A 19,077-nucleotide genomic window follows, 5' to 3' on the forward strand; every position below is an offset into this window, starting at 1 on the left:
CATTCATTCTTTAAGAAGGGAAACCGGCAACCCTTTTCTCAGTGCCACAGATTAATGGATTGTGCAGCTACTTTGTTGCAATCATAAGTAGTTACTTCTGCCCGTACTCTGGTCTTTTACAATTTGTCATTGTATTACAATCTTGCACTTAATTCTTGTGAAACCCAAACTTCTTCGTAAACTTGTTTCGGTTGTAATGGGCCCTAGGTTGATGCTTTGATTGTTGGCCTGGGATTCGTCTGGTGATTAATTTTTTTTTGGGGCGTTTAATCGCCGGTTAGCTGAGAAGCTGTGGAGCTGCATTTCGTCACCTTTTGCCGTAAGGCTGTTGAAATTTCTAAACTAATCCACAGAGCAGGGCCCTTCCACACCAGTCCCCGAGATTTATTTGCACTGTAATTATTCACTTTGCCGTGAAACTTTGCCCATTACAAGTCCCAACACACATGGCTAGAGAAGCCACATGGTAGATGGTGTACTCATGTCCAGAGGGGCTATCATGTAGCGCTGACTTGGAAAATATTTCAACTGGCCCCGGCCTGACATTGGCCTGCCGACGGCTATTAGGTGTAGACAGTTTATAATCTTTGTCGTTGTGCATTTTAAGAGCTTTTTTTCCCTCCATCCTCGACAGCCTCTGTATCCTCCATATCCTCTATATCCTAACACCCATTCAGAAAGTGCTTGCCCCAGCGTAGAGACCAATGAATTGCCTCATTTGCCGCACAATTTTGCTTATTGATGGAATGTAATTAGTCTGTGTCAGCACCAGTGAGCGAAATGCCCTAAAGTCCTACCATGGTAACTGATCTCGTCCTCTCCAGACAACCAGACCCATTACTAGCCAACGGTGCATCGCTAATCGAAAAAGGTGGCAAATGTGAGTGTGAAAGCTGGCCATTAGAGTGGCTCCCAGAAGCGGTACTTTCCACAGGTAAATGCAATAATGAAATGCATTCTTCGGAGAAATTATTATTATTACGATTTGTCTGGCCAAGGTAAATGACTATATATGTAATTTTGGGCGATTACTTACGATCTAGAAGAGTAGTTCCACAGATATGAAAAAGTTTTCATCATTTTATTGGAAAACAAAGTGCTAAAAGTCCATAAATAAGACTAATTCTTAGTCTGTAACTTCTGGGATCATAGCTATAGTTGCGTAGTAAATTTTCGCTTTCCTTTTCGTGGGCTACAACAATTCGAACTGGTTCACGTATTTAACTGGCGATTTATCAACGGAATAATGCCATTTGATGTAGACGCTGAGCCTTGAATTTGCAACTAAGAAGGGAGTTGGCCAAAAGGTTCACCACTACCACCCTCTTTTGACTCCAACCGTGATGGCACAACAACGGATCTGAGGGCAGACACACTATAATTTAAGCGTGAATATCATTTTTCCATGAACAAGTATCCTGCAGCAATGTATGTGAGAACATTCACAGTAACTGCAATTACCGACCCACCAACCAACCGACCAACCGATCCTCACAACGGACCAACTCAGCTCGAGAGTCTGCCTGGGATCTAAAGAAAATTTATGAAGCCTACCATTATACGATCTTAAGTAGTGGCGGGGATTCCTCCCCAGCCAAACAGAGCGAACCAGCCAACCAGCCAGCCAGCTATCCAGCCCTGCTTCACGTTTGTCCCTGTCTTTGTGTGTGAATTCAAGGTTAATTTCGTGGCTGCGGCTTTAACTAGCTGCACGCACTGCCCTCCATCTCCATCTCCATCAGCCGGTTCCCTGCCCCGAATATTCCTGCAATCCCTCAACGGAGTCTCTCTGACTCCGTCTGGGCCGAGGTTGATAATTTTGATTGCTGCAAGCCATAAATGATCATAAAAATTATAGCAGCCGATACGAGCTCAACCGAACTTTACTCCTCATCCAAGGAAAAAGGAGAGAGAGAAAAGCAGAGCAGAATTCGCAAAAAAAGGGTTGGAAATACAGAGCAAAAGATAGCTAAACTTAAAAGCCATTTTCATCAAAAAGTAAAAAGTAAAAAAAATAAAAGAATATTAACTACTAATTTTATACTTAATATTTGTAGATTTACTAAGAATTACTATATTACTAAATAAAGCGAAATACTATTTTTTGAAAGCTTTCTCTCATTATAAGGTTTGTGTTTTTGCTAAGCTCCAATTTTTCTGATCAACTTTTGGGAGAATTAATTAACTAACTAAGAAATTAGTTGAAAATATAAATTTTGAAAATAATATATACAAATTTGATAAGGAAGTATATATGAAAATATATAAAAAATATAATCATTTTAGGAGTTCTTTCTGCTGAATATAAAATTTTAATAATTAAACTCACCCCGATTTGTGATCTCATTGCCGGCATTCCGATTGTTCTCGTCCTGGCCACCCATACTGACAGTCTTTGACTTCCTGGGTACCGTTTCATCTTCTTCGTCCTCCTCATCCACATCCTCGCCCGTTTCCACGCCATCATCCTCCTCGTCGTCGGCTAGAGCTGTTTGGTTGGTGGTGGTCATTGGAGAACCACCTGTTTTCGTAGAGCTTGGGCCCAGATCCAGGGTGCTCAACAGATTACCAGCAGATTGCGATGACGTCAGAGTGTCCTTGTGATATGAGCTGTGCCGATTGCCCAACTTCGTGGAGAGTGTCAGATCACCATTGTTAGACTGGCGAAGACTGCCCACCACTTGACCTCCGGGCAAGGTGGCGCTCCTCTTATGGCGACCCTTCGACTTGGGAAAGGCGGCCAGAATGTTGAGCCACCACTGGGACTCCTCCGAACTGGTGCCCTTCACAAAGGTAACGCGCTCCGGAGCGGTTATGGCGATGGAGTTGGGATGACCTGTTACCTCCACGGCGCCGGTCACCTCCAACACTTTGGTCATGTCAACGCATGCCTGCGGTATGGTTTCGGGCTAAAAAGAAAGTAATAAGCCATAAAATAAAGATGATTAAGGGTGTGCTAAATTAAATATGGCATAATTCTACTTAATTTATGGCTTATCATCTTTATTTTATGGTGCTATTTAGAAAGCTTTAAGGAATAAATCAATCTAACAGCTATTAAAAAAATCCACTTTAATTCTTTCACTTCATAAATTATTTGCTGATTAGAAGTGGGGAAAAGTGTTGGTAGTGCACGTTTGCACGCTTCGTGGATCTACTGATAAGGCATTTATATGGTGTCAAGAGCAAGGCCATAATTAGAAACTTTCCTAGTGGACCGTAAAATATTTAATTAGCTATGTTATCTTTAATTTTTGACCACATCATCTATAATAGTTTCGAGTTCTTTCTGTTGTGGTTTGCTATCAGTGGGGAACTTTTAGTACAGTATTCAAAACAAAACAAATACATATAAAAGAATTCTCGTTAAGTAATTTTTAGTACTGAGACGTTCTAGCAATCTTTTAAACAAAATACTTACATAATCATCAACCGAATACGTCAGCTCGCCGTCATCATAGAGAACAAACCATCTTCTCTGCCAGCGCTGCAATAGAAAATAAATAACATTTTGATTAGAAATTATTTTGTAGTAAAGTTATTGAAATAAATGTAATCAATATTAAAATATTTTTAACCGTTTGTTGACAATAAATATTTTCCATTATTTATTATTTGATCTGCACTTATTCGTAAGTCTAAGTTTATCGCGATCTCTCGATCTCATCACTCTAGAACAAATTTGCATTGTCGCCTGCAATTTGCAAAACGAAAGGTGGGGCAAGAAATGGCAAGGTGAGACAGAGTTGAAAGGGGGTGGTAAATATTGTTCAACGCCCCCGACAGAAATCATAATTCCTTTATAATTCGTTCTTTCATATATTTTCTGGCGTTGTCATTCCCATGAAAGGCAACCAAGCCCCAACGCCTTCGCCTGATTCGGTCTGGATCTGGATCTGAATAGGAATCTGGATCTGATTCTGATTGTTATTGTTGGTTGCCAGAATCATAACAAACGTGCAACAGCCACAAGGGTATAGGACTCAACGTGTGTCTGATATTTATGCAAATTGCTAAAAGTCAAAGCAAATTAAGCTCAACCTTCAGCGAAGATGACGTTGCCCCATTGCGTTTGCAAGTTGCTAGTTGTAAGTTGTAACTTGCAACTCCCTAAAGTTGATTTCTCCTCTCAGCCAACAATGTGAGGCAAGTGAGAAGGAGTGAGTGTGGTGCTGAGTGCTGAGGTGTGTCGAGCGTTTTATTTATAAGGCCTAGAAGAAGGGAACCTTCTCGCTCACGAATAATGAAGCCTCAGCACCATTTTTCACTTTACGCTCTAGTTCTTTATATTTTTCGTACTTTTTTCACTTTGAATTCATAAATATTGAATTGAATCTATTGTATGTTCGAAGCCACAAGAATGTAGGTATTAATGAAGTGAGAGGTAACGATTTCTTTCACATCTGATGGGCTTTCTTTTGGCTGATCAGAATTTGCGGAGGTAATAAAATCGAGGTGGTTATGATTGAGAAATATGGCTAAGACTGTATTTTTATGAAGATTATTTCCATGGCTTCAGGGCATATGAATTTAACTAATAATAATCTTAATACAAATTATTTTACTTATGTACCCTGTATTTAATTATTTATTAGCAATAGAACATAATATGAGTGAACAGTTTTGCGGTTTTTCCTCCCGAGACCTCAATGAAAAGTCAGGAAAGCAGAGGGAAACCTGATCAGCTCGCGGGAAAGATTCTCTGCACTCAATTACGTCAAACCAGGTTGATTTCCTCCTTTTCGCTGTCAAGAGATTGCCAAGAGTCAAATGGGTCAGGCAGTGGAATAGTAAATTAGATTATGTTTGCATCGAAATGCAATGCGCCCCAAATATATCATGTAGAACATGCGTTAGGATTCCTCTGACCCCTCAGAACCCTTCGAAAGCCCACCCATTTTCCCGTTTTTCCGCCCAACGCCTCTTTAGATTTCTCACATTCACCGTATATAGTCTATTGTATAGTATACTTGAGGTAAGCTGCTTAGAACCCGGCGTTTAGAAGCCCCAGTTTCGTTTCAATAGGCAGACACACTCACAGCGGGAAGACAATGCCAGCGGCTTAATTAGCCCGAGGAACGACATCTCAATGCTGGCGAGCGTGTACTTATGGGCATGAGTGTACGCGAGTGTGCGAGCTGGTGTAAATAGGTTTTGACAGGTACGCCGTTGGCGTCATTACCCCCGCAGAGGTTGAATGTCACCGGCGGCATGACTTGGGGGCCAAGCCGATAAGGCCCACACACTGGCCACTGTACAGTGTGCACATGGAGAAAAAATAATTAATCAAATCATAAATAAGATACTGTACACAGGTAAAGTAAATATAGTATACATCCCCTTACTAGCATTAATGCCATTTTTTTTACTTAATAGACAAACTAAACTTAAGTTATTTATTACCAAAACAGAATTATATTTCAGAATATGTTAGCATCAAAAGCTTCAAATCCACAAACAAAACAAAAATCTATAAATATTTTCCATTGCTGACGTAGGTAAAAAATAAGATCAACAAGTTTGTCAATATTTTTATTTACTATTCACCATATTTGCATATTTCAGTCATACTTTAGTGCCATATTTTTCAGTGTAGCTAATAAACGTAAAATATCGACGGGTTTCGTTGTGCCCCAAGCAGTCCGAAGATGTTAGGCACGTCTGCTGATAAGGAAAACTGTATCCCAGACTAGGCCAGACCATATTATATTAACGTCTGGAGGCGGGAACAGTCATACGATGTTGTTTATATATGTTTATTATTTCCCTGGCCGTTGCCAAGGTAGCAGAGCGCAACTCGTTCGATTAGTGGGTCAATTCGGAAAATGAGTTATTGATGGTGGGAAAATTTTGAGCCTAAAATCCTAATCAGTGACCGAAATTTTCCAAACATGCATTCTCCAAGTGACCAATGCTTGGTTCAGTGATAACGCACTCAGAGCGACCCCCAAAGATTATCAATAGAGTATTCTTAATATGAATAAATTAATAGAAATAGACAAAGTAAAAATAGGTTAAACTTTTATGTATTAATAATTAAGCAATCGTTGAAAGCTTCCAGAGATCCCGGCCATATAAGTCCCGACTTCTGTATGGATTCTAGCCCACATCTTTGCAGCAAATTAGGTGAACATATGCATACGTATGTGTATGTGTATACAATAAACAGGTTCAAGTTTTTTTATGCAAATTGAAAGCTTATTTCTTCCGCATGCTTATCTCTTTCGTTCTCATCACACGTGCCATTGCAAATACAGAAGCCTCCTCCCTCATCTATTTTAACCCCATAAGACCCAATGATGCAAATTTCTGATTTTTCAGGCAGTTTAAAAAATATTTTAAAATATAATAATAAATAAATATTCTTTACAAATATATAAATGCAATTTAATATTAATACTTAAAGACCATTGGGTGCAGCTTAATTGATATATTATATATACATACATGGGTATATATTATATATTAATATAAGATATGATAAAGGATTAAACATATCAAGATATGATTTAAGGATAAATTAATACTTTCTACTTTAATGGGTTAAACTTTAACGTCAACTGTACGATGTACTGCTGCACTTGAAACCGCTATTCCAGCTCGGCTACAAAGTGGGCTTGGTCGCTGTTGTGGACAAGTGAGATTGCTAATGAGCTGCTTTTAGGGGGCGTGTTGTGCTTGCCTTCCTACTTTTCTAGATTGATTCTACCCTGCCTCCAGCTAGCCCCCTTCAACCCCTCTTCGAACCCCTTGGACTCCCTCTATTTGACTTACACGTATGCAAATTAAGTCGAAGTTCAATTGCGACCACAGCAACAACACAGCCTGGAATCTTTTTACACTTCTGCTAGCTATGCTTGACATTCACAAGGTTAAAGCTCATACTATTCTGTAGCGCGGGCTCTACACTAAAGAAAATTATAGAACATACTAAGTAGAAATATGGGTTTTAAAATAAAAAAAAAAATGCTGTTACGGCATAAAAAATTATTAAATACCAACTTAAAAATAAAACCGACGATTTGAGTGTTTGCAAATGCCTGCCAGTTTCTTTTTCAGTGCACTTTCTGTTGCTCTATTTTCTATTGGGCTCGTACCCGGCATTTATTTGCAGATCATTTGTTTGCGTATTTTTATTGCATTTTACATATTACAAATTATTTGAGCGTCGCTGCCGCTGTCGACGTCAACGTCAATCGCCCCCACTGGAGAACAGTATTTAAGGAGCTGCAAGAGCTGAAAGCGCCGATTATTGTCTCAGTGCAGTTGTCAGTTGCAGTTCAGCAGACCGGCTAACGAGTACTTGCATTTATTCAAATTTACTCAATTGATCAAGTAAGTGAGAAGAAAGGCTCCCACTTGATGGGATAATAGGACTCAAGCTATTTCAATTTGTGCATAACAAAATAATTTCATTAACGTGGAAAAGTTCTATAAACTTGTAAAATTACAATTCAAGCATATAAATCCATTTTATAGGATTAGCTTTCAGTGTAACGCGGCATCTTTTAAACTCAAAAAATAATCAAATTTTAATTTGGAGGCCTGTGCTTTGCTCTAATATTCTTATTTGGAAAATCACCTGTTAGTTAATTTCTAAAAATAGCGATCTTAACATAACCCGCCCCTGTTGGCCGGCGCCGTGCCTTCGTTAGCTATCTCAAAAAAACGGAGCGCGTGCAGACCAGCAGTAATTTTCCAAACATCAGACATAGTTCGGTATAAATTATAAACATACAAACAGAATACTAATCTAACCAAAAAGCTTTGCCGGTACAAAATCCCAAACAAAAACAAACCGAAGTGTGCCGAAAAATAGAAATAAAAATAAACCATAAACGAGGCAGCTCTGCCACCGTTAGCTTCGTATTTAACGTAATGAAGATCACGTAATAATAGAGATAATGAACAAAAAGCTTAACGTAAGCGAAGCTTCGGCAGGGAAGATCTTCCTATAAATACGGGGCCATTCCGAACTGGAAACCAACAACTAACGGAGCCCTCTTCCCATCCAAACAGATCGAAAGAGCCAGCAAAAAAAAAAAAAAAAGAAGTCACCATGTCGACTACATTGACCAACAAGAACGTGATTTTCGTGGCCGGTCTGGGAGGCATTGGCCTGGACACCAGCAAGGAGCTGGTCAAGAGGCCCCTGAAGGTAACTATCACGATGCATTTGGGTCTCCACCAGATGGGGGTTTAATATGTATGTATGTAATCCCTCCCAGAACTTGGTCATCCTCGACCGCATTGACAACCCGGCTGCCATTGCCGAGCTGAAGGCAATCAATCCCAAGGTGAATGTCACCTTCTACCCCTACGATGTGACCGTGCCAATTGCTGAGACCAAGAAGCTGCTGAAGACCATCTTCGACCAGCTGAAGACCGTCGACATCCTGATCAACGGAGCTGGTATCCTGGATGATCACCAGATCGAGCGCACCATTGCCGTTAACTACACCGGTCTGGTCAACACCACAACCGCCATCCTGGACTTCTGGGACAAGCGCAAGGGTGGTCCCGGCGGTATTATCTGCAACATTGGATCCGTGACTGGTTTCAATGCCATCTACCAGGTCCCCGTCTACTCCGGCACCAAGGCCGCCGTGGTCAACTTCACCAGCTCCCTGGCGGTAAGTTCTTAGAGAGAAATAACTATTATGGGTTTAAAAATAATTATGAAACCTACAGAAACTGGCCCCCATCACTGGTGTGACCGCTTACACCGTGAACCCCGGCATCACCCGCACCACCTTGGTGCACAAGTTCAACTCCTGGTTGGATGTTGAGCCCCAGGTTGCCGAGAAGCTCCTGGCTCACCCCACTCAGCCCTCTTTGGCCTGTGCCGAGAACTTCGTCAAGGCTATCGAGCTGAACCAGAACGGTGCCATCTGGAAGCTGGATCTGGGCACTCTGGAGGCCATCGAGTGGTCCAAGCACTGGGACTCGGGCATCTAAGCAAAGTGATACTCCCAAAAAGCATATAACATTAGTTCATAGGGTTCTGCGAACCACTAGATATTCACGATGGCAATAAGGCTGATTCGATGCACACTCACATTCTTCCCCTAATACGATAACAAAACTCACCATGAATAAAAACTGAAAAACAATATAAATATAAATATGAAAATTGAGAAATCCTAAAAGTGATAAGCTTTCTACTTAATTAAATTAGATAAACGGGTGTGGCAGGTCGAGGAGGAATGGAGAAGTAGGGCCAGTTGCTCCAACCAATCAGTCGTAAAACAGAAGTCTTGGAAAGCGGAAAGAAAGAATGTTCGATTTGACGGGCAAGCATGTATGCTATGTGGCGGATTGCGGAGGAATTGCACTCGAGACCAGCAAGGTTCTCATGACCAAGAACATAGCGGTGAGTGGCTCGGGAAGCTGGGTGCTGACTGCTAACTGCTAGCTGCTCTGGGCTGTGTTTATTGCCCAGATCGAACTCGAAACTAGTCCAGCCAGTCGCTGTCGAAACTAATTAAGTTAATGAGTTTTTCATGTTTGTTTCGCGCGCTGCAACAATTAAGTTTATGTTTCAGTTTCGGCTTAGATTCGGTTTAAGGATTTAGCACTTTTCTTTGTCAGTTTGAAAATATATTAAAAAAATATAATGATTGTGGTGTACTTAAAGGTGCAGTAAAACTTAAAGTAAACTAAATATTTGTATTTGATTATAGGTGCCAATGAAGTCTTTTCTTTCAGAAATGATAAGAACTTTATCGTTTGAATATTTATATTTTTTATCAAAAGCTTTTATTGACGTTTCGATATTAACCCTCCAATGAAGTCTATTTTTATTAGGCAGATAAATAAGTTTGTTGTTAAAATATTTGTATTTCCAATCTTAAAAGGCATTCGAATTGGATATGATAAGTTAAAATATTATTTGGTTTTTATTTTCCTTTTCAGAAACTGGCCATTTTACAGAGTGTAGAAAATCCCCAGGCAATTGCCCAGCTTCAGTCCATAAAGCCTAGTACTCAGATATTTTTCTGGACCTACGATGTGACCATGGCTAGAGAAGAAATGAAAAAGTACTTTGATGAGGTGATGGTTCAAATGGATTATATAGATGTTCTGATCAATGGGGCTACTTTGTGTGATGAAAACAATATCGATGCCACTATTAATACAAATCTTACGGGAATGATGAATACTGTAGCCACGGTATTGCCTCATATGGATAGGAAAATGGGGGGATCTGGTGGACTTATTGTGAATGTTACCTCGGTTATAGGATTGGATCCATCGCCAGTTTTCTGTGCCTACAGTGCTTCGAAATTTGGTGTTATTGGGTTTACCAGGAGTCTAGCTGTGAGTTCTAAATTCCTATTCAATTTTTTAGCTTAATATAATATTATTTTTAGGACCCTCTTTACTATTCCCAAAATGGAGTTGCTGTCATGGCAGTTTGTTGTGGTCCCACCAGGGTCTTTGTGGATCGGGAACTAAAAGCTTTTCTGGAGTATGGTCAATCCTTTGCCGATCGCCTGCGTCGTGCTCCCTGCCAATCCACATCGGTTTGTGGCCAAAATATTGTCAATGCCATCGAGAGATCGGAGAATGGTCAGATATGGATTGCAGATAAAGGCGGATTGGAATTGGTCAAGTTGCATTGGTACTGGCATATGGCGGATCAGTTTGTTCATTATATGCAAAACAACGATGAAGAGGATCAGGATTAAAGTCGAATCAAATAAACCAACGAATTCCACCAAAAGTAGGCAATTCATTTTAAATATGACAATAGATATGGGTCATCTATGGGGTGTGAATGAATAATGACATATAACGGGGTGCCTAAAAGTATGCAGCAAGTTTCGGTGGGAACTATAATTTGATGCGTTTAATTAGGTGGTTCGGGAAATCTTTTTTCACTGATTTCTATAAGTCAACAGGCTTTGGGAAAATGCACACAAAGAAAGCAAATTTCCAATAGTTTGCCTTGATTACTTTTACACCTCCTTGCACTTCCTATCAAGTGCTTTCATTTAAATTTTCTCTCCTCAACCTTTGATCTGAATTGCAAATGTAAAATCAAGACCAACTACTCAAGGCTTTTCCGCCATCAATATCCGCAGCATTTTCGTGCACATTTCTAGACCGTCTCTAGTGCATCTCAACTATGCGAATGCGAGTCGAAATTTTGCCAGAGCAATGCCGTGCATTGAACTTTGGCACATTTCCAAACGCACAGCCAGCCAGGCAGCAAAAAGGAAACCCAATCGGACGACCGAGAATTGAATGAAAAAACAAACAAATCTGCCGACACATTGCCCAGGAATATTCGGAGTGAGTAGCTATAGTTACAGTCAGAGAAATGATATAGTATTTTGTAATATTTTCAATTTTTCGTACTGATTTAGCCGCAAGAGCGGCTAGAGCTTAGTACGCTGACTTTTTCATCTTTCTAATCAATCTTTTAATTTCTGTTTTATGTATATCTTAATTAATTTTTGTATTAAAAGATATAAATAATTTTTAATTACAAAAGTATTCAGATTTTCTCTGTATGTATATATATGCCAGCTATATAGTAGGGTAAACTGTGGGCACTCCGCCTTGGCATACTTCCCATTTGAGTGCGTTGTCTTCCTTCTAGCCCCTAGCCGGGGCCATTCGGATCGTAAAAAAATCAATAGCCACCAGACCAAAAAGAGCCATCGGACATTGAGGACCCAACGCAGCGGAATGGAACCAACGGAATCGCATGGATTGGAATCTGGCCAGGCCATATCAAACCATTTTTCCAGAGTGTTCCCCGTCCCCCGACCCCTTCATTTTACCTCTTCTGGCGTTGCAAGTTTGCTTTCCTTTCCGCGGCGCAACTTAATTCCAAAAATCGATTAGTCACTGTAAGCGAACCATGCAATTGTCCAGCATTTTTCATTTATAACTCCTTTTTTTCGTTTAATTTTTTGCTGGTTTCTTCCTCTTTTTTTTGGCACACGCTTGATTAATTTGGTCGGCAGCCAAAAGAGGGGGAGTAGGGGAGGACATTTAAAAATGCAGGAAGTAATCGATTGGCTAGGGCACAATAGCCAAAATGGGAGAGGCCTTGAGACGCGAAAAATGCTGGGGTAGGTTGGCTTAAGGAAACGGTGAAAAATCTTGAAAATTACGATACAAGAAAAATGGCTTTTAAATAATAAATATTCTTTGCTGGTAATTGACCAATCACACAATTATCTTTGACACCGATTTCTATGGCTTACAATTATTCTTTATTTTTTTAAAGCAAAGAACTAATATTAAAGATCTATGTGCTGTGGCTGTTATCTTTCTAGATATACTATTAATTTTTGTAAAACTACACTCATATATTTTAAGAGACAACCATTAATTTAGAGAGTATCTAGGCTTCGACTAGTTCTAGTATTTATGCCACCGCTGTAGATCGAACAAAAACATGCGACCGACCGGTTGCCGGCAGTAGGTGGAGATTAATCAACAAAAAAATTTACGGAAAAATGGAGGTAAAAAAATAACTGATGCTTTTTAAATGGCAATACGTGCCTGGTCACCAGGTATTTTACTAATTAACCTGACGGATGCACGCCACCGCCGAAGAAGATAGTGATTATGCAACTGCATGGATCGGCGAGGCAGCAGCTGTCTGTACATAGGCGTTGTGAGATAATAAAGCTCCGATTTGATGGGAGTTTATACCGAACACTGATAATGTACTCATTATGGAACGTAATTGCCATTCATTACTTACTGGCAAAAAACTAAAGGTATTTTAGTAATTAAGCAAAGGTTATCTAACTAAAGTTCAAACAGGATGACTGATTGTTTCTTCTAATCATTTTGCTCTAATAATTAGTAGCTAGTACTAGGCCATAGCTATATCCGAGATCTATATCTGCGTAACTATAAAAACTGAGTTGTGATAATAATTACTTTGACCTTATTACATCGTACATCGACCTTAATTTCATGAATTACTACAGGAAACATTTAAATGTTATTCGTTTTAAAATTTCTGCTATGATTTGTTCTACTAGCTATAATGCTGATTTCCTGATCTAGTTCCCCACGGGTAGAGTTCACCAATCTCGGACTCGTTTCATAAGACATGAGGCAGCTTGGCAAGAAAACACATGAACACATGTTAGATATGGCTAGCACATGCCCCGTACCCGCACAATTCGCTCTGATAGTTTGAGACTCTGAAAGCCTCTAAAAGCCAAGACCCATTTGTATGGCCAACTGGTAGAGTCTATAACTTTGGCTGGGGCCATAGAGACTCAGATTTAGACCGAGTTTGGAGCGGCGCATAAAGATTATCTACGGCCGCACATGGCACCAGGCGGTCAGACAAGATTATATGCGAAATGCGAAGCCAAATAACAAGTGTTACTCAAGGCAGCAAATTAATAGCCAACATTTTTCTAAACTAATCACGACAAGTGCTCCGGGTTTGGGGCTGACACAGAAACTCAAACAGCCGGCACAAAAGGCAAAACGCCAACTTGGCCAAAACTGGCGGCCAAAAAAAAAAAAAAAAAATAAAAGACAGATAGATCAGAGCCTGGCTTAAATGCCAGAAAATGCAGTAAGCGAAAAATAAACATGAAGAAAAATGACAGGCAAAAACGTTACTTGCCCTCCGGGGGTCGTCGCTTCCACCTCATTCCCTCGTCCCGCTCCGAATTTAGCACCATACGAGTACGAGTATACACCATGGACCACCATTCCTGATTCGGGAGTGGAGCACAGAACCTGAGCCGTCGATCTCAGATTCCGACACGTGCCGGGTGACAATGGTTCCGCCAAATGCCCATAACAATGGAACTCGAGTACAAAACAGCAAACATTTTGTAAATTTGCGTCCATTGACACTCTTTGAATGATACAGATCTCACGCTGCTCTCGATCTTGGTTCCGATGGAGAAGGGTCACCCTGTTTAACCGGGAGGGCCACCTAGCCGGCAGATTGGCCCACGCAGAGTTCCTGCCCCTCCCCTATTTAGATCCCCCTCCTCCTGAACACCACTCACGGTACCCATTTCAGCCTTGAGGCAGCAAACCACTTTGTATGTACAAGAGACGAATGTGAAATGATGTCGATGCACTGCGATGATAAGGATCCCCAAAAGGGCTTAAGAATTTAAATTAAGAAAATAGTTTTCTTAATAATTTTAATTGGAACCTTTAAGGCTATCAGTATGAGAAGGAGGTTCATTTTTGAATTCATAGGTTATTAATTGTACATTTTAAACCTCATCTGATTTAAAGTTTTTGCATCTTTTGAATGCTTCTCTTTTTGCAGTGTGAAAATAAGCAATATTCTCAGAGGGGTAAGCGGAAAGGGTGACGACTGAAAAGAGGGGGGACTCGGGACCGGTCCTGGGTGCATGTAACACAATCAGGAAGTAATTTTTATGCTATGTACCCATAGCATGTGTCGCCGTCATCGTCGACGTAGCTGATGTTGCTGCTGTCGCTGTTGATTTTGATTTTGCCCAGTTTGTTGGTGTTGGCCCCAGCCGACGTGAATGTGGATGTGGATGTGGATGCGAGTGATCTGGCCAGTCAGTGGAGGCAGTCGCTCAGGCAGCCAAGAAGTTGGCAAGTTGGAAGTTGAGCTGGGTTCGGAGTTCTCTCTGGCGAGTTGAGTCGTGGGGAATTGCATTCGCTTGCTTGGGCACCCTTCTCCCTTTGGGAATTGCAGTCGAGGAAATCGAGGGGCACGGCATTGATTGCCAAGATGATGATGACGACGATGATGTGAGGCAATCGCTGAATCAATCTTGGCCAGTAGTTCAACGTTTACTGTTATTAGTTGCTGGAACATTGCATTTTGATCGGTACCAATATGGTTTGCTCTTCGTTTTTCGATAGAAAAATGCCTTGGGGCAACGAAATGGGTTGTGCACTGGCAATAGAGCTTGGAAAGTAGTTTTTCAGTTTCCATATGATTGAAATTTATTTAAAATATTGTTTATGATTTTTTATAATCTCTTTTTGCTGAAGTCATTACAAATTGAATGATTTTTGAAAAAAAAGAAAGGTTTTGTAGCTAAAATATCTTTACAAACCAAATCGAAAGTCATTAAAAAATTTTCAGATTATGCTTTAAATGTTTCCATTGCAGGTTTGATTTGGTTTTTTCGTCTCTGTCCCATAGTTAATTATGACACTTTAATAAGCGGAAAATGAAATCGAAACCACTCGGGCTGAACCATCCAATCAACAACTCTATCTAAATAACAAGTATCTCGAATGCAATTTAAGCTGCCCCACGAAAGACCTGCGAAATGGGAAACTAACGGAAAAACAACGAATTGTGAAATAATTTGGCAATTTCAAAATTGATGCCAAACTTCAAATTGAGGCAATAGAAATCAATTAGCGCCACGCTTCAGCTGACCGGACAAAACTTGGAGCGCCGAAAAAAAAATTAAGTTATCGAAAATGAGGAAAATGTTAAGTAGTAAACGGACTCGTGCGGAATGCGTTTGGTCTATTCTCCAGTTTTCCTCTCCGGAAAACTCATTCAGCCATTAAATGCCGTTATCTGCTGATTACACAATAAAAACACAACCACAAAGCAGCAGCAACAACAACAATAAATGCTACTGCAGCAGCGCCCAGAGCTAGGAGACCTAATTCGAGGCGCATCTGTAGAAGAGTTACGGCAACTGCAACAGCAACGGCAGCAACAGCAGCAGTAACAACAACAACAGCAACATGCAATACTATAACGTAACATTTAGAACGTCTTTGTTGTTGCTGCTGCTGCGGCTGCTGAAACTTGTGCTGCTGTTACCCACAGAAAAGCTGACCAAGAGAAAAAGCTGCCGCAACCATTTCTCGCAACATTTTGCTGCCTTGCATCATTTAGAGCTGCACTCAGAGAAAAAGGGGTACTTTTTTACATTTATATAACCATTTAACTGCAATTCTTAAATCGTTTTTCGATATTTTAAAATACCTGAAGCAGATCTCTTACGGATTACTTCTTTCTTAATGAAGATTCTTGAAAATTATATCCTTTCTTTCTCTGTAAAAACTGCGTTTACTTAGTGGCATCTGAAGGGGAGTGGCACACGCGGTATGGAAAAAGTATCTGCAGCTGACTAAAAACTGAAAGATTTGTGGCGTCTGCTTGCTTGCAAGGATATGTCCGAAGAACTTCCCCAAAGAATACGTAAAAGAAAATAAGAAGATTGGCATGAAGAAATTAGAGAGCCTTTCACCACATATTTTCTGATTTTTTATGGAGAGGTTTTCCAAGAGGGTTTGTCTTTTTTGGAACTTGGAAGCATTTAATCTTCGTTTCATTTCATAAAAAGGATTCCTAAAAGTTAGAATCACCAGAAGTTTCCGGGCGTACTTCATTATTATAGGAAAAGCTTCTTTGGGGATCTTTTATGATTGGATTTCTTTCATAATACTCCCTGTTGCCAACTAGTTTACGAGACATGGGCAAGAATGGCAATCTTAACATAAAGAGATACTTTAAGGTCGTTTCGTATCTTTAGACCTAATATTGAACACAGGCTTCTACATTATTATACCCTTCTAAAAGGTTACATAGATTAAGGAGCTGAACCTATAATAAATAAAAAATGCCTCATTTACTACACCTCTTTAGATGCATGATTTACCCTTAAAGAAAGGTAAGGGTATCTAATGAACCTAATTCCTTTAGCTTTCAGCTTTCCTTTCTTGTTTGGAGAGCTGAGAAAATGCGGTTGGCGATTGCCTGTTTGCCTTCCTACCTGGGCTGCCTTGTATCTAGGTGCAAGAAATCGAGTCTCAAATTGCGCCAAAGCCGCAAACTGGCCCGCTCCGCTCTTGGCCATTAGTTATTAGAGCTTGGTCAGCAGCAGCGTGTGTGCCGTGTGGCTTAGGAGAGCGCCTTTGTATGGGTGTCTTGGAATTTTCAACAAGTTTTGCTAAAATATGATATTACCCAAGCAGGTTGCAGCCGAAAAAAAGAGGAAAAAATCAGCAACAAGCGCTGCAAAAATATTTGTATGGATATTTGGAAATGGCGCCCCGTTCCCAGTCGGCGTGGATGGGTGAACAAACTCCAAAAGTGACTTTGGTTGCAAGACCCAAAAAATGCATATAATGTTTTTGTTTCTCTTACGAAGAGTGGCGGGGTGGGGTACCATAAACATCGCCAGTCAGCTGACCAATTGATTGACGTTGATTGTGTTGGCCCGTTTGGTTTGTCGCGCGTTCAGTGAACTCATTTACAGATTCGGTTTCTGGTTTTTTGCAGTGACACGGCATTAAATGTCAGCCTGGAGTACTTCCAATTTTTTCTATCTTTTTGCCAGCCAATCTGACAGCTCTTTGTGTGAGTTGTGACCATGGCGGTGGAAAAAACACTTGCGAAGGAAGATGGGTTGAATTAAGATAGAGTCATAGAGATAGCCATGCACGTGGCTAGGCCACCATTCGGCAAGGCATTTCGCACGATAATGAAGCTTATGCAAAGTGCCGAAGGTTGAAGGTCTCTGCTGAGCTTCATTTGTTGTCAAGATTTTCACGTTTGATTTATGAAAATTGCAAATGTTTTTCCTTTGTGCAAACAAAGTGGGCAGCCCTCACTGCCGCCGGACTTTGGAATTTTAAGCAGTTCCAGTTTTCTAGCTGTACTAACTATTTTGAAACTAGTTATAAATTGGCCAAGTCGTCGTTAAGTTTTCTGGCAAGATTAAGAAATATATGCAAATGTTTCTGTTGAACTAGTTTTTGAAATGTTTTACTGGAACATTACTAAACATCATTATTTATAAAAGTATGTTTCATTTTTCATTAATTTTTTCGTGGCAAGACTCTGATTGCAGGGGTTATCTAGGGTTTATAGTACTTAAATATTTTACTAGGCGCCTTGCCATAAGTTTATTCTAAAATCCTCAGTCAGTTATATTTATAATCTCAAGTCTGTAAGACGAATATTTCGATGGATCGCCAACTGATTAAAATCTATACATTTTTCATTACTTTCCTCTGGATCTATATAGTGAAAGACGATAATGAAATCGCTCTAGGACCTCGCGTTTTGCATTTCTTCTGGAAAGTAACAACTCGAAAAGTGTTAAACTACGAATATTAAAAGCAAATATTGTACTGCCTTTAATATTTACATGGCTAAATCTTCATTTATCCATTCAATTAACCCACTTCTGATGTTTATATCTCAGACGTAAAAACAGCTTTTTTCATAGTCCAAAGTTTGCGCAAATAACTCCCACAGTTCAGAGTGTAATATGCCATAATAAATTGATGCAAATGAACTTTTGACTAACGAAGGTCAATTGTCTTTTGTCAGTGTTTTTTCTGTGTTGTTTATTACGGTGTGTTGTCATAGCCACAACATAGAAATAGATGGATTGATGGATGGATGGATTCGATGAGGCTCCCCCGAAGCACACACAGATAAGCTCGGGCTAATTACGAGCCACGGACCCCCGGTCCCTCTCAACTAATTGAATTGGCCAGAGTAACGAAAAATATATAACCAAAACAGAAAAACAGAAAAGATCGAAGAAAAATGCCATAATGGGTTCACTAATTGCTTCAATTAGACATCGACTGTAGCTTTTGAAGGCAGCTCGGGCACAGCAACAGAGCAACAGGTGTGCAAAACGGCCAAACGACCGACAAAGTTGTGCAATATCTATGGGACTCAATTGCAGTGGGTCTCTCCGTTTGGGGCCAAGTACTCGGATCTCTCTATTGTTTTCGAAAGTTCACGATATGTCTGTTGTTGTTGCTGTTTAGCTTTTGCGGTCACACCTTTGTGGATTTTTCAATTAAACGATCAACTGACCTTGATACTTCTAGCTTCGCAATTGAGTTAATGCGATATTCTCTCTTGATTCTGTATTTGATCTTCACTCACCTGAAAGAAAAGAAAACATTTGAAAAGATTCATTAGTGAGTTATTAGATGCAAGAACACGGACTTAAGGAAAACAAACACACTTCCTCATTGCCAACGGGGAAGATGCCTAATCTGTCCGCCCGTTAAAAGCCCAAGAAACCTTGATATACACTGAGAGAAAAGTAGTAGCTATGACCTAAAGCCAATTTGAATACAAATTCT

The 19,077-nt window shown here is 40.2% G+C and overlaps 3 protein-coding genes across 5 annotated transcripts in view; 2 read left to right on the forward strand and 1 right to left on the reverse strand.

The window, feature by feature from the left end:
* Window positions 1-19,077, reverse strand: part of LOC108105777 (protein outspread) — an 81,870-nt gene that overhangs the window by 8,553 nt on the left and 54,240 nt on the right. For all 3 annotated transcript variants that reach the window (XM_017212500.2, XM_017212499.2, XM_017212501.2), the window contains 2 exons: window positions 3,422-3,487; window positions 2,330-2,909 (listed from right to left, as the gene is read on the reverse strand). In XM_017212500.2, coding sequence (XP_017067989.2) covers window positions 2,330-2,909; window positions 3,422-3,487 — 646 coding nt within the window. The remainder of the gene's footprint in view (window positions 1-2,329; window positions 2,910-3,421; window positions 3,488-19,077) is intronic.
* LOC108105779 (alcohol dehydrogenase) lies at window positions 7,223-9,149 on the forward strand. The gene is made up of 4 exons (XM_017212504.2): window positions 7,223-7,335; window positions 8,020-8,158; window positions 8,229-8,633; window positions 8,692-9,149. Exons 2-4 carry the CDS (start codon window positions 8,060-8,062, stop codon window positions 8,956-8,958), a joined length of 771 nt encoding a protein of 256 aa, XP_017067993.1. The 5' UTR covers window positions 7,223-7,335; window positions 8,020-8,059; the 3' UTR covers window positions 8,959-9,149.
* Window positions 9,263-11,351, forward strand: LOC108105778 (alcohol dehydrogenase-related 31 kDa protein). The gene is made up of 3 exons (XM_017212503.2): window positions 9,263-9,373; window positions 9,916-10,320; window positions 10,374-11,351. The coding sequence occupies exons 1-3, from the start codon at window positions 9,278-9,280 to the stop codon at window positions 10,689-10,691; spliced, it is 819 nt and encodes a 272-aa protein (XP_017067992.1). The 5' UTR covers window positions 9,263-9,277; the 3' UTR covers window positions 10,692-11,351.

Source organism: Drosophila eugracilis, unplaced genomic scaffold (genome assembly GCF_018153835.1).
Source record: "Drosophila eugracilis isolate 14026-0451.02 unplaced genomic scaffold, ASM1815383v1 contig_353, whole genome shotgun sequence".
Classification (NCBI taxonomy): domain Eukaryota; kingdom Metazoa; phylum Arthropoda; class Insecta; order Diptera; family Drosophilidae; genus Drosophila; species Drosophila eugracilis.